This window comes from Streptopelia decaocto (assembly GCF_964273445.1).
Source record: "Streptopelia decaocto genome assembly, chromosome: 2".
NCBI classification, from domain to species: Eukaryota; Metazoa; Chordata; class Aves; order Columbiformes; family Columbidae; genus Streptopelia; species Streptopelia decaocto.
The window spans coordinates 160,547,391-160,562,869 of NC_138655.1; the positions used below are offsets into that span (position 1 = coordinate 160,547,391).

Sequence of the window (15,479 nt, forward strand, 5' to 3'; positions counted from 1 at the left end):
AGCCCTAACACACCCTCATTTCTTGCTGATGTGACATCACTTTGTTCAAGGGCTGGAGAGCAGTCAGACAGAAAGGGACCTGGGGGGACTAATGGACAGGAAGCTCAACATGAGCCATCAGTGTGCCCAGGTGGCCAAGAAGGCCAACGGTATCCTGTCCTGTATCCAAACGAGCGTGGTCAGCAGGACAAGGGCAGTGATCCTTCCCCTGTGCTCTGCATTGGGGAGGCCACACCTGGAGTATTGTGTTCAGTTCTGGGCCCCTCAGCTCAGGAAAGAGATTGAAGTGCTGGAGCAGGTCCAGAGAAGAGCAACAAGACTGGGGAAGGGACTTGAACACAAGCCCTATGGGGAAAGGCTGAGGGAGCTGGGCTTGTTTAGTCTGGAGAAGAGGAGGCTTAGAGGTGAGCTCAGCACTCTCTAGAACTACCTGAAGGGCAGTTCTAGCCAGGTGGGGATTGGTCTCTTCTCCCAGGCATCAGCAATAGGACAAGGGGCCATGGGCTTCAACTCTGCCAGGGGAAATTTAGGCTGGAGATTAGAAAGCAATTCTGTGCAGAGAGAGTGGTCAGGCATTGGAATGGCTGCCCAGGGAGGTGCTGGACTCGCCGTCCCTGGAGGTTTTTAAACTGAGAGTGGACATGGCACTTAGTGCCATGATCTAGTAAACGGACTAGAGTTGGACCAAGGGTTGGACTTGATGATCTCTGAGGTCTTTTCCAACCCAGTTGATTCTGTAATTCTGTGATTCTGTGAAAACGTTCTCCAAAAGGTCGCGCCTTTAGTAGAGATCTATTCACAGGCAACCAGGAGGTACCTGTAGAAGCCAACAGGGGTGGAATAAAACCTCTGACTCCACATCTGCAGCAGAAGATGAGGTTAAGATACGTGACTCAATGGTTTTCAAAGCAAAAACCACTTGAGAGAGACTGTGCAACTGTCCCCACGTCCAGCCTGGGTGGCCTTACTCCAAGGGTGGCCTTGGGCACAAGAGCCGAGCCAGCAGCATCACAAGGAGGTAACGCGTTTGAAGGCAGAGCTGCTCTATTTCTTGTGGCCACTGTTTCCTTTCCTGCTGCAAAAACAGTTTTTACATGCAACTGGGTCACATCTGCAAGTCGGCACGCCGCAGAAGCCGAGTCACTTTGTTAAAAATGAAAACATGTATTTCTATCACCTGAGGGGTTGTTCCTCTTCTGGCACATGGACCCTCTGATCCTCCCACCTCCTTTTATCAGCATCTTCAAAAGAAGAAGGGAGTTATCATCGCTTTCTCCCCTCACCTTGGGAAGAAAAAAGAAGAACAGGTTGCTGTTGTTCTCTATCAGCATAGAATAGTTTTGGTTGGAAAAGCCCCTCGAGATCATCTAGTCCAACCATTAACCCACCCCTGTCCCTGCCCCGTGACCCTGAGAACCTCATCTCCGTCTGTTCAACCCTCCAGGGATGGTGACTCCAGCACTGCCCTGGGCAGCCTGTTCCAATGCCCCACAGCCCTTTGGGGAAGAAATTGTTCCCCACATCCAACCTCAACCTCCCCTGGCGCAACTTGAGGCCGTTTCTTTGTGTCCCTGTCTCCCCTCAGCTCCTGTTCTCCAGCTGAACCCCCAGGTCCCTCAGCTGCTCCCATCACACTTGTGCTCCAGCCCCTCACCAGCTCCGTTCCCTTCTCTCCACTCGCTCCAGCACCTCAAGGCCTTTCTTGGTGTGAGGGGCCCAAAACTGCCCCCAGGATTCGCGGTTTGGCCTCCCCAGGTCCCAGCACAGGGACGGTCACTGCTCTGGTCCTGCTGGCCACACCAGTGCTGGTACCAGCCAGGATGCTGGTGGCCTCTTGGCCATGTGGGCACATGCTGGCTCATGTTCAGCCGCTGTCACCAACACCCCCAGCTCCTTTTCTGACGAGTAACTTTCCAGCCACTCGTGTCTGTGAAGAAACGTGGAGCAGAAAAGCAGGAAGAAACCAGCAGTCCCATAAGCTCGACTTCTTCCAGCTTTTTGATTCTTACCATGTTATTTGGTTCTCGATTAGGCAGGGTCCTCTACGATTCCTGCCATTCAAAGCATCCCTCTCCCAAAGCACATTTACCAATACCCAAACCATCATATTCAGAGAGTGGGAAAGCTGAATTTTCTGTCACATCAAGCCATTCATTTCTATAAAGCCTGATAAATCAGTGTCTTCAGAGCCTTTATCAAAGGTGGCTGAAATGAGCCCAAAAAAGTCCACAAGCTGTAGGGACTGCAAGTTTTGCAGAAGCCTCTATAATGTGATCTCTGAGAGGAAAGAGCAAGAGTGTTAAAACTACAAAGAAGTTCTATCACAGCCTAACGCGATCTGTCGCTTGGGTAAGTTTCTATATACATATTTATAAATACATTTATTAAGTTCAGTCGATGAATTGGTCACTTGTATATGACTGAATAAACATCCTACCTCACTCCTCCTGGACAAAAAGAGCACCCAGGTAGATCAGCGGAGTCTCAGAGAACATCACCCCAAGTTCATACAGATATTTGTTTCTGTAAGAGACCACGTACCATCCATGACAGCATTGAAATCTCGCTGATTTTTAAACCACTTTGAACACCACTACACGAAACACTAAAGATGAATACGAAACCAAAATGGCTAATCAACCTTGTTTCTAATATAATCAGCTATTTCAAAACTATAAATGAAGACAAGCATTACAAAAAAAAAGCCGTTTATTAGCTATATGTACATATATACATACACATGCAAAATGATTTTATACACATTTACACAGGTTCAATTATTAATACAGTGCAAAAATGTCTAAAAAGGTACCAGCCCACCTTCTACAAACTTAACAGGTCTTTGGGAGACAAACAACGCACATAAACCAATCAGCTTCATAAAGTGACGAAGCACCGCGAGTCGTTAAACTAATGCAGTTTATTCTTTGCCCATTTTCTCTTGCTGAGCTGCTGGGGAGGAGAAGAGTTGCCAAGAGACTTACCCTGCAAAGTGACAGAATTAAGGAGATGCAATTCAAATGACATTAAACAGTTTCAAGTCAAACAAAAAGGGATGGATTCCTGTTTGGGGATTTGATTCAATAGAGGCGTAATCCCGCCTTACGAGCCAGATTTCATGTATTCAAACTGCAAGTCATTCTTTTTTATTAAATCTTAAAGCACTGAAATCAATGTGAACTATTCTATGCCTCTTGCTGTTTCACCAGGAGAAAATGTTTAACTGTCTAAATCCCACACAGACGTAGGAGCCGTTCGAAATACTAATATTAAAAGTAAGAAATAAAAATAGGTCGAACCACGTGTGCTCTGCCTCCTCCTGGAACCACAATTCAAACCTACAAAGGTAGTAATGCATGTGTATTAATCCAAGTAGATTCCCTAATATATGGTTTACATCATCAGCATCAGGAATTACAGTGGTTTCCAATCAGTTCAATACAAGGATGAGGAATTTAAGCAGATAGCGATTCCCTGCCCCAGCTGTACATTCTCTATGTGCTTTAAGCTATAGCAGCTTGGCTTTGTCCAAGCCTATGGAGAAACAGTAAAGCTCTTGGGAATTCTTTCACCACATTGAGGGTAAAAGGGCAGGAACAGGAGGTCAAGTCAAACCACTAAGGTCCCTTTCACAAATTTTTCTCTAAATGTGGTATAAAATGCTTCATCCATTCACCCCACAAGGTGACTCCCCATGGTAGCAGGTTGATACCCAGCTTATCCTCCTGGGAAACACAATCAGTCCTCAGATCTGGTATCCTTAACCAAGTGTGAAGCTTCTAGTATCAGATTTTTGGGGGTGTCCCTTTTTCAGATGTTGGTTGTCGTTGTTAAACTTGTAATCCAAACTCGTGGCGTAGCTCCCCGCATTTTCTAAGAGTACCTACCAAGTAAAACGGGGAGCGAGCAGCACGAAAACATAAAGCTCGTCAGGACCAAAACCCCACGTGTGGGGTCATCTGGGTGTCTTAAGGACGATGGTTGAATTTTGGCCTCATTTCTGCACTTACAGTGTGGCAGAAAACTGCGGGAATGACAGAAAAACAACTTTAATCCACTCCCTTATAACAGAAGAGTATTTCCCTATGGCACGCAGCTCTAAGCTGATTCCTTAACTGGCTGGCTAAAACATTCCTCCATCATCCCTATTTTGACTATTCCTCATGGGAGTTCATTATGTTACTGTTACCATAAGTAACCTAATACGGGATGGAAAAGAAACACCTACATTTTACTACTGCAAAACGCTCTGGTATCTTTTGATGGCCTAGAAACTGTTGAGGTTGTGCGGGGCTGCCTCTCGATGCCGTTGTTGCGGTCGCTGTGTCACAGAATCGCTTCCATGTGTCTTGTAGTTCACATCCTGAGATTTCAGGAAAATAACTCTGCATCACGTTAATCTCTTTGCAATCACTAACGACTATACAGGAGGGAAATCAATCTTTGGTGGAAGAAATGGCATGACCAGAACAAAAGAGTTTCCTATGAAAAAATGAAATCTGGGATCATATTTCCACATTAACACACCTACAGTTCTCCACATCTTGAGTCTCTACAACCCTTCAAGGGCAGCTGCAACAAAATGCTATGCATTATTGTTTTAATAAACAGCCTAAATTACCCATATGTGTCCTAAAATGCCCATATGCACCTCAATACTTTAAAGACGACAACACCCAGTGCAGCAGAGGTTAAGAATTTCAGCTCTGAAGCACTAGATTCAAAAGTGCGCGCTCATAAATTCACCTTAGTGTAAGAACGCCATTAACTAAAGGTGCTTTGTATAATAAAGAGGACCTGCTCTTGCTTTCCATCACTGGAAACAGCTTTTCTGCTCACCAGCTGTACGTTTGTTATAAAAGGTGAAGGAGTCAGTGCCCCGTCATAAGGAGGCCTGGAAGATTTATTACCTGTACAGATCAAGCAAACATGGAATTACTCTTATATTAAGAGCGACCTTAACTAAGGAAATAAAGGCCACTTGAGCTGAAAGTTCACTTATATTCACTTGGTTTCTTCTATGCTGCCCCAAGCATGTTTGCGGTCAACCAATGAGCAGGTACTGAACTACGATGCGCTGTTTAGCCAGGAGATATTTATAGATTTTATGGTTTTTAAGAGAGCCACAGCTTCTTCCTTTCTTGCAAAACCTACAAACATTACCCTGAAGCTCATCCTCACCATTTCTCCCACTGATACTGAACTCATTTAAACACAGCGAACAACTCCTTTACTTACATTTAGCAAGAATCTTAACGAAATTCTGTAGATGAAACTGTTACCACTTCATCTTCATTTTACTACAGAACTCTAATGTTTTTGGAAGCGTTGCCAGGGCAAATATTACGAAGCCAGGAAGATAAACAGCAAAATGCAGTCGAGATGGTATCAGCTGTTTATGGGAACCTCCACCTGTTGATGACACCTGACAAGACCTACAATTACCACATCTTAAACACAGCGACATTCCTCACCGTGTGTTTGACATGTTTACAGTATCCTACTTCATTTCAAGTTGCTTTGGAAATACCCTCTGTTGTCACAAATCTTGAAAAATTGCTCTGAGCTATTTTTGGCCAGTTTAATACAAAAAAGGTTGTAAAAATAGAGTAGCAAACCCCAAGTCTCTTTCATACTCCGCAGTCGGGCTGTTTCTCCATCAGTTGCCTTGTCAGGATCTGATAAGAAGAAAGCGATGCCACTCCTATGTGAAAGGCTATTTGCCAGAGGTTCCGTAATCCGTACAAGTAAATGTTGCATAAACAAACAGAAAATAAGAGTACAAACGTCTTCACCTTCCTCGCCGAGCTGTAGAAGAGGTACAAGTAACACTAGGAAAGGACCAGAGAGAGCGTTAGCATTAAAATATGTAATTATAGACAAGAGACAATTGGCGCCGCTCCCACCTGGATTAAAAGGAGGCGGAAAGCGGAGCCACCTTTCAAAAACCACCCACGATTATTGCAAGACAAAACCTCAGGAGCAGGAAAACAGCAAAGCCAAATCTGTTCCTGCTCTATTTGTTCTTGAGATAAGTAAAGGACTTAATTCTCTAGACCTCAGCAGCTTTAGTTGGGGTTCTGGGCCCTTTTTACATTCAAGAACAGGTGGAACGCGCTTGCTGAGATGTGTGAAGAGCAACAGGAGGAAACTGAAAACTCACAAAGTGCCGAGTGGGTTATTTTTTTAACTCGGGCAGTAACAGATCCTGCTTTCTCACTTAAGGTCACAAGTTTCCAACTGTGCTGACGACACAAGGAGAGATCATCATGTAGAAAGCACTTCACGTTTGCGCTCACTTTGTGCACAAGGAGTTTGTGAGGATGACTGGTATAGATCAAAAGGATAAGAGAGAACTCTTTATTTATTAGAGCTTCTCTGGCTTCAGGTACTAACTGGAAAAAAGCAGGACAGAGCCTTTCCTTGTGAAAAATGACTTGCAACAAGTGTTTAGATCCAAATTAGTATCTCCATCAAATGCTCTGCCATAAGCAGAGGTGCAAGAGGGCTGAAAGACACAAAATTGTGTTTATTATGCTATAATAACTAACCTCTCTGTGAGTTTTTGATACCATAGATAGATAGAAGTCTCCACATAATGATGCCCAATAAGGGGATAAGAAGGTCAGGGAACATAACCCATCAGAAAAAAGAATCTAAGGAAGTCAGGAATCATTTTCCTCAAAAACTAGAAGTAATTATTAATGTAGATTAGAACATTTTCAATAATTTGCTTAGTCTTTGAAGCTGGTTACACTACAAAAGCCCATCACAGAATCCCAGAATGTCAGGGATTGGAAGGGACCTGGAAAGCTCATCCAGTGCAATCCCCCCATGGAGCAGGAACACCCAGATGAGGTTACACAGGAAGGTGTCCAGGAGGGTTTGAATGTCTGCAGAGAAGGAGACTCCACAACCTCCCTGGGCAGCCTGGGCCAGGCTCTGCCACCCTCACCAGGAAGAAGTTTCTTCTCATATTTAAATGGAACCTCCTGTGTTCCAGTTTGTACCCATTGCCCCTTGTCCTGTCATTGGTTGTCACCAAGAAGAGCCTGGCTCCATCCTCCTGACACTCACCCTTTAGATATCTGTAAAAATTAATGAGTCCCCCCTCAGTCTCCTCTTGTCCAGCTCCAGAGCCCCAGCTCCCTCAGCCTTTCCTCACACGGGAGATGCTCCACTCCCTTCAGCATCCTGGTGGCTGCGCTGGACTCTCTCCAGCAGTTCCCTGTCCTGCTGGAACTGAGGGGCCACAACTGGACACAATATTCCAGGTGTGGTCTCCCCAGGGCAGAGCAGAGGGGCAGGAGAACCTCTCTGACCTACTGACCACCCCCTTCTAATCCACCCCAGGTACCATTGGCTTCCTGGCCACAAGGGCCCAGTGCTGGCTCATGGTCACCCTGCTGTCCCCAGGACCCCCAGGTCCCTTTCCCCTACACTGCTCTCCAACAGGTCATTCCCCAACTTACACTGGAACCTGGGGTTGTTCCTGGCCAGATTCAAGACTCTACACTTGCCCTTGTTCTATTTCATTAAATGTTTCCCCACTCAACTCTCAGCCTGTCCAGGTCTCTGATGGCAGCACAGCTCCCAGTGTCACCACTCCTCCCAGCTTGGTGTCATCATCAAACTTGCTGACAGTCACTCTATTCCCTCGTCCAAATCATTGATGAATATATCGAGTAATACAGGCCCCTGTACTGACCCCTGAGGCACTGCACTAAGTCTGCAAGCGGCAGAAAGACATCATGTTTATCCCTTTGGGAAACAAACCAAGGATCAAATTGTTATAGTTTTATCTATCACTTGACTGGAATACCTCAGTAGAATCGCATAGGCACGGCACTAAAAACCAAACTGTCCCTCCGCTTAGCTGAAAATCATTTTGTCTTGTACACGATAATACAAAAATAATCAGAAAGCATGTTATTTGCAGTTAACATACCTGAAAAACACAGGCTAGAAAAGGCAGCAAAAAAGCTATCACGTTTCCGATTCCTTCATGGTCCTCCTGTTCAGATTAAAAAAATTGCGACAAACAACTACGTCAGGTACGGTTTTTAGTGCTGCTGGATATTTTAGAGCACTGTATTTCATCAAGTACCTCTCATCCTACTTTATGTTGATTGACTGTAACAGTGTTAAACAGCAAGATCAATGTCATGCAACAAGATACCAAGAACTGAGGCTTACGTGACAATTGCTGCTAAATAAAACTGTGCCACCGTATAATGAGGACACTGTTTTTTTCCTTTTTAAAAGTGAATGGTTTCACATTTGTTTAAAATAAAAATAGAATAGAATACAAGAATAGAGGAAAAAGATCCAGTCAGCCTGGAAAGATTAAAATATTTCTCCAGATTTTAATCTCGCTAGAAAAAATGAAATGCAATGTAGTGTGATATACACAAAACCACAAGGTCTTGCAGGTGAGCGACCAATTGTACATTTCTTGGACAAAAGAAAACCACTATGAAGAAGCAGAACAGCCACCCTTAATTTGGATACCCAGGTAACTCTCTCCCTTTGACTTTGTTTAAGGTATTTTATCACATCAGACACCATATAGTTTTGTTTCTGATATATCAGCAGACATATACAGAACATGTTACTTTCTAGCAGTGCTTCCACAATACAGTTTTAAGTGAATAATTCTACATATACTTAATTTTTGTTGCCCTTTGACAGTTGGAAACTTCGCATTACGTATAACTACATTTGAAACTATTATAAATATTCAGTGCATAATCTAGTATTAAGGGAATCTTCACGTGTGGCTAGATCTAAAAATGTCTTACTAGTTAAGAGTTTCTTTTTCTAGCGCAAAATACTCCTACACCCCTATTACAGGACACACTCTCTCCCTTTGACTCATTTACAGGTTTCGGTTCAATTGGGTTTACCTGAAATGAATATTCTGCCAGGTGAACTCCTCGGATGAGATTCAAAGCTCCACACATGATGTTCAGAACAAGGGACAGAATCCCCAAGGGGGTCACTCGCTGCATTCTGTAAGTAGGGACTTGAAAAATAATAAAAGAGAAGAACAATTATCAACAAAAACACCTTTTATTTTGTTGTTGCATTACACTGTTCAGTTCTTCAGACATCTAGAAATCAGCAAGAGCTCTGGGAGTATTTTTTTAAACAGATTAAGCAAGATAATTTGTTCTTCAGCTACTTGGCATTCATGTCGTCTTTTATGGTGCACATCGATGTTTTTCAGTTGCTTATTTCAGCGGATTATCATACTTAACACTCTCCACAGGCCAGTAAAAAACGAGCGGTTTTAAGCACCCAAAAGCCTGGCTTAAATTTTTGACACCCATAAAAGCAAGACAGTGATTCATCTCTTCTCAACTGGTAATTATAAGATGTATTTCTTTCCACTGACTGTTTGAGGGTTCAAACCCCTATACAGCAATTTAGCTTCACCTGCATAGTTTCCATCCAGCATTTGGTGCCCTAAACAAGTAACTGTCAGAATTCAACTGCAGGAGTCGAGGACTTGGAGGCTCTGCTGCCAGAGTTGTTGTAGGAGTTGTCAGGATGTCACTGCCCAGTCACAGAGGAGAAGAACCTGTCACAGACCTGCTGCTCTTACCTCTGGGCCTCTCAGACCCACAAAAGATGCTCAAAACTGAGGCCTAGGAGTTAAACTGGATTCTATCATTTTGCAACTACATTCTAGAGTCCAATTCCCTTTCTCCCAGCCTGTCCACATTTCACAGGGAACAATTTACCTCTTTCCCTTCCCACCTCCTACCACTATTTATTCAAATGCCTACACACTCAAACACCATTCCTTCAGGATGCTCTAACTAATACGTAGAATTACAGAATCATTTTGGTTGGAAAAGACCTTTAAGATCATCGAGTCCAGCTGTGGCAGATGCACAACCCTCTCCCTCCCCCCCCAACTTCTTCCTTGGATACACATCCCCACACTTTTCTACAATGGGGGTAACAGCTTCTTTTGTTTGACCCCAGAACCCGTTGATCAGGGTCGTTAAGAGAGAGGAGGAGTGGGGGTGCAGAGGTGCCAAGGAGCCACTGGGCTCCCACAGCCAGAGCGGGGTGCTTAGAAGCTTCAGGGCATCCCACAGCCAGAGTGGGGGCGCAGAGAAGCTTCTGGAATGCCCACAGTCAGATCTGACAAGGCTTTAAAAACGGGACCCCTCCCGCCGAGGTTTTTCTGCCCGTTGTGTGGACCTGTCGGAGCGCGGATCAAGTGCTGCTGCCGAGCGCCCTCCCGGGACTGGGACGCTGTTTGTCTCATCTCCACGTGTAGGTGAGTGACACAATTCCTCGCGACTTGGGTGGGTGCTTATTCCATGCTTAAATATAAGCACGTGTATTTTCTTTAATAATTCCTTGCCAGATTCAGGCAAGTGTATACTTTTCCCGGAGTCCGGGATGGCTCTGGCATTGCTTTTGGTGAGCCACGTGTACGCACACCGTTATTATTTGTTGCACCTCAATAATTACCTCGACCAATACTCAAACCTGTATTTATGTCAGTATTGGAGAGCTAAAACCCCGTTTTCCGCTGGTTAATCTGCTACACTTTCTTTACCGAATAAAAGTTTGTTTTGGACCCTGTTGTCTGTCTAAACTACCTCTGGGGTGACACCAGCCATTAACCCACCCCTGGCACTACATCATGTCCCTAAGAACGTCATCCAAGTGTCTTTTAAACCCCTCCAGGGATGGTGACTCCACCACCGCCCTGGGCAGCCTGTTCTAATGCCTGACACACCTAATTAAGGTCAAAGCAATTATTAGCAATTTGTAATTAACTTTTTTTTTCCCCTGCCTACACCAGCTGGCTCAACAACAGACACCACACCTAGATACTCATCTCCATTTCATACCTGCCCTCCTTATCAGCTCAAGTAGAACCCTGGCAGCAAAACAATACAGGTAATTAGCATCTCAGATACCAAATCTAGATCTTCCCCTGCACCAACATCCATAAGATACAACAAATGAGCCCTCAAGAAGCCTCCCCAACTCTCAGGATCTTCTGCCTCCTGTCCAGACGTTGCCAGCTCCCGACTACAGTAGATAAACTCAGCAACACAGCAAAGATCTTCTCCGGTTTCATTTCAGTGACAGATGAAACACCAGAACAGCTTAGATATTGCAGTACTGCGTGGTTGAAGACAGGAAAACAACTCGTGTCTTCTCCTTCAAGAGAGATTTTGATCGGTGGATGTAAAAAAGTTTGGCGCCAAATTAATATAGGGATATAAAGTACCTTTTATAAGTGTCTATGTAATTAATTTGTCTGGCACGCACTTGTACCTCCATCATTTCATCTCCAAAGCAGCTGCAAAAGGAACTGTATGAATTCCATTCGAGATATGTCACATTATGTAGTTTACTGACATACACCTTCACATAAATAAATGGTGCAAATAACCCTATCATCTTTTGCTGTGCAGTGAAATTCAAGGTCCAACAGGTGCACTGAGCAGAGGCTGTACCAGCATGTTTGTTCACTCATGGACCTGAGTGTTCCATTTCCTATTATTTTTGATAAATCACATAATGTTTCTCTGACAGAAATTTCTTAATTTCTTTATTCCTCGGTTTCTTCTTCCTCAGTTTCTAAGGTTTATTTCAGAGTCACATAGTGTCTCTCAAAGAGAAATAACCAAGAACAAGTGTCACTCATTGTACAGAATCTTGCAAACTGTCCATGTCAAGAGTTCCCAGTCCCCAGGGAAGATAAATGTAATTCCCAATATACCATGGAATGATACGTAAAAGCTACTTTTTTGTTGTTCAGTAGCATAAAAAGAACTGCTGTCACAGATGGAGGGAGATGACAACACCCAGTTGCTCAGGCTTCAGATTCTGTGGAAATCGATCTTTTAAATTGTTTGCCACAGATCTGTATTTCTGCTACATCATTCTGGGGTTTAATGCACAAACTGAAATTGCACAGAACAAGGGAGACGGGTACTGCTAGGGAAAAAATACTGCACTTCCTTGTAGGAATTCAATCCTATTTTATAAATAGAATTTCATACTAGAATTGCTTTTGACATTAAATAGGGGAACAAGAGTGTACCAGCACTTTTAGTCCAACTTTGCAATAGCACAATTAAATGCTAATCGGGATTCAAACTGATTTTACTCTTCAAGTAGAAAAGTTGTGCACTTCAGAGTACAAGAACCACCCAGAAGATGTTCTGGGGACTGTGGATTATCCATCACTCGGGAAAAATGCATCTGCAGGCTTGAACTTGTACAGAACAGTTCTGTGAAAACACCCTCACACAATGAAAAAATGGAAACTTCTCTAGTATAAGTTGGGGAACAACCTGTTGGAGAGAGTGTAGGGGAAAGGGACCTGGGGGTCCTGGGGACAGCAGGGTGACCATGAGCCAGCACTGGGCCCTTGTGGCCAAGAAAGCCAATGGTACCTGGGGTGGATTAGAAGGGGGTGGTCAGTAGGTCAGAGAGGTTCTCCTGCCCCTCTACTCTGCCCTGGGGAGACCACACCTGGAATCTTGTGTCCAGTTGTGGCCCCTCAGTTCCAGCAGGACAGGGAACTGCTGCAGAGAGTCCAGCGCAGCCACCAAGATGCTGGAGGGAGTGGAGCATCTCCCGTGTGAGGAAAGGCTGAGGGAGCTGGGGCTCTGGAGCTGGACAAGAGGACACTGAGGGGTAACCTCATTAATGTTTACAGGTATCTAAAGGGTGAGTGTCAGGAGGATGGAGCCAGGCTCTTCTCGGTGACAACCAGTGATAGGACAAGGGGCAATGGGTTAAAACTTGAACATAAAAGGTTCCACTTAAATTTGAGAAGAAACTTCTTCCCAGTAAGGGTGACAGAACACTGGACCAGGCTGCCCATGGAGGTTGTGGAGTCTCCTTCTCTGCAGACATTCAAACCCGCCTGGACACCTTCCTGTGTAACCTCATCTGGGTGTTCCTGCTCCAGCGGTGGGAATTGGACTAGATGATCTTTTGAGGTCCCTTCCAATCCCTGACATTCAGTGATTCTGCCTATAAAAGATTTTCGGAGCAGAGGCCTCTGGCTATTTATCTGGAGACCAACATGAGTGTCTGTACCACGCTCGATTCTGTCTCTTCGAGGCAGAACACGATGAGGGTTTGACAATGAGTCACATACTCGAAGCTCCAGATAAAAGACACGCCAGGAGTGAGAAATGAAATCAGGCTCAGGTGTTTTAAAATAAAACGCAAGCACACAAAAGACAGAGATGTGAGACATCTTAAAAGGATGGACAACCTCTGTGCCTACAAAAGACGAAGAACACTCCTCAAGGGGAGCACGATGCTGCATAATTTAAGAGCGTGCTTACCAGACAAACAGCACAAGTCGTTCTTCTGCTTCATAAAGCCATTTCTATAGTGAAAAATGTCCCTTTTCAGAGAAAGTGACTTTCGCTTCGCATTTTTTCTGTGTACAAACGTCCTCCACAGCTTTAGCAGTTGTGCCCGTATCGAGACACAAGGTGAGGTTTTTGCAACAACAGATGAGGTTGTGGGATGTGGATCAAGGATAAAATGCTGGTATTGTGCTAGCAAGAGTTGTGCTGGGTTTAGTTAACGAAGAAAGGAACAAACAGGAGAAAGAATGAAATAAAAAAAAGAAATGAAACAAAAAGCTCTATTTTCCATATATACAAATAAGGACAAAACTCTTCAGGCTCCTTTCATACTGAAATGAAAAGTCAAGGGATGTGATCACACAGCTCAAAAGAGCAGGAGCCAGCTACAAACACATAAGGAGATTGATGTTTGATCAATCCACTGATTCATCTATCACTGCTATAGAACGCAGACACAAATTCTGCTCTCCTGCAACCCTGACGTTTCAATGTATGCTCAAGAAGTCGCCTGTATGGCAGAGCTGTAATATAAATAACATTAATATGGGAACAAACACTACCCACACAGCTAAACTTAGCGCAGCAAAGTGGGATTCAGCTGGTTGGTAACGACAAGAGGAGAGAGACACGAGCCAGGAAAGTCAAGTCCAGCCGAGGGAACCAGATGATCATAAACATGATCCTTAAAATAAAGGCAGAACAATCTGTAAGAGTATTTAGGTTAGACCAGAGAGAACAGCCAGAAATACGAAGCCAGATGGAAAGTAATTAAGAATATGGGGGAGCTGAAAATGTATTTCTGATCTGCAGACACAGACTCGCTCGCAAATGTTCACTGGCACTGAAACTGCTCACACTAGCACTAAGAATTATTAAGCCTTGTCATATCATGAAAATATTGAAGCTTCAAGGACAGTTCTGAGGAACACTCACAAATCTGCCCGGCACATCAAACATTTTTTATTCTATTTTTCTTCCTCCTAGCTACTGCCCTTCTATATTTTAACTTAAAATACCTATGTCAAATTAGATTGCAGCTCATCCATCAGAAACACTAAGACTGAGCAATTGGAACTTAATTTTATTAGTCTTTCATAAGCCAAGAGCAATAACAAAAAGAAGAGAAATACAAGCTCGTGGCACTCCAGCTGCATTTAAACTGCCACACTAATAGGATTAAAAGCATTTTATTCTGTAGAAGTAAGCAAGACTTTGACTATGCAACCAAAATATAAATAAGACAACAATTTTCCAATGAATAAATAGAGGTTAGTCCCTCTCACAGCAGGTAAAATGTCAGTATTTGTTACAAAAAGGTCCCTTGTCAAGTCTCTCTGTTGTTTATACAGATGTACATATGCTCTTTCAGAATTTTAGTCCTTGCATTAGATTTTAAAGAATAAGATAAATGGAGAAAGCAAAGAAGGGAGAACAACCCAAGACAATTTGGGAATAAGAGTTTTACCCTCAGCTTATATTCTGCTCATGTTTTCTTTCCTCAAGGATGAAGCGACTCACTCAGACTGTAATTACATATCTTCTATCAGAGTTTGCCACAAGCGATGAATTAACTGAGCTCCTCTTGTCACGGAAATTTTAACAAACTACCTTAAAAGCAGGAGAATTTACCACAGAAAAAGCCAAGTCCATTTACAACTAATTTTCCATACGGAGAAGGTGAACTAAGGCTGTGAAAAAAGACACTACTATGAGATCTTAAAGGCTCTGGTGTGTACCTGCTATAATCTGAAGAATATTTCTTGGTTACGATGAGAGAAAGGGAGTTGTTTTCTTGGGTTTCATACACATTATATATATATATATATATTTGTCAGTATAAAAGGAACTGCTGGCATTCCGTGTTTTTCTGGTTTGTAGGGTTAAGTTTGGCAAGTTGTGCAGTAACTTACCAACCTCCACATGAGCGCCCGCGTGCCCCCCGTTAGTCACCCCGTTGGGCAGCGCCGCGTCCTCGAGTCGCAGCTGAACCGGGGGCCAGAACTTCAGCTCCTCCTCAACCTTCGCCCACTTGGCCTTGGCTTGGGAGAGACTCACCGAGTTAAAATGGCATTTGACTTTCTGAATGATGTTATCTGAAACAATATA

At 43.8% G+C, this 15,479-nt stretch overlaps 1 protein-coding gene across 4 annotated transcripts in view; it reads right to left on the reverse strand.

Annotated features, from left to right (window-relative positions):
• Positions 1-2,691: 2,691 nt before the first annotated feature.
• Positions 2,692-15,479, reverse strand: part of SEC22C (SEC22 homolog C, vesicle trafficking protein) — a 25,534-nt gene continuing 12,746 nt past the window's right edge. For 2 of the 4 annotated variants that reach the window (XM_082045735.1, XM_082045736.1), the window contains 4 exons: positions 15,284-15,466; positions 8,907-9,025; positions 7,949-8,014; positions 2,692-5,831 (listed from right to left, as the gene is read on the reverse strand). In XM_082045735.1, coding sequence (XP_081901861.1) covers positions 5,631-5,831; positions 7,949-8,014; positions 8,907-9,025; positions 15,284-15,466 — 569 coding nt within the window. In that variant the 3' untranslated portion in view covers positions 2,692-5,630. The remainder of the gene's footprint in view (positions 5,832-7,948; positions 8,015-8,906; positions 9,026-15,283; positions 15,467-15,479) is intronic. The other 2 variants (XR_014183355.1, XR_014183356.1) reach the window with 2 other exon arrangements.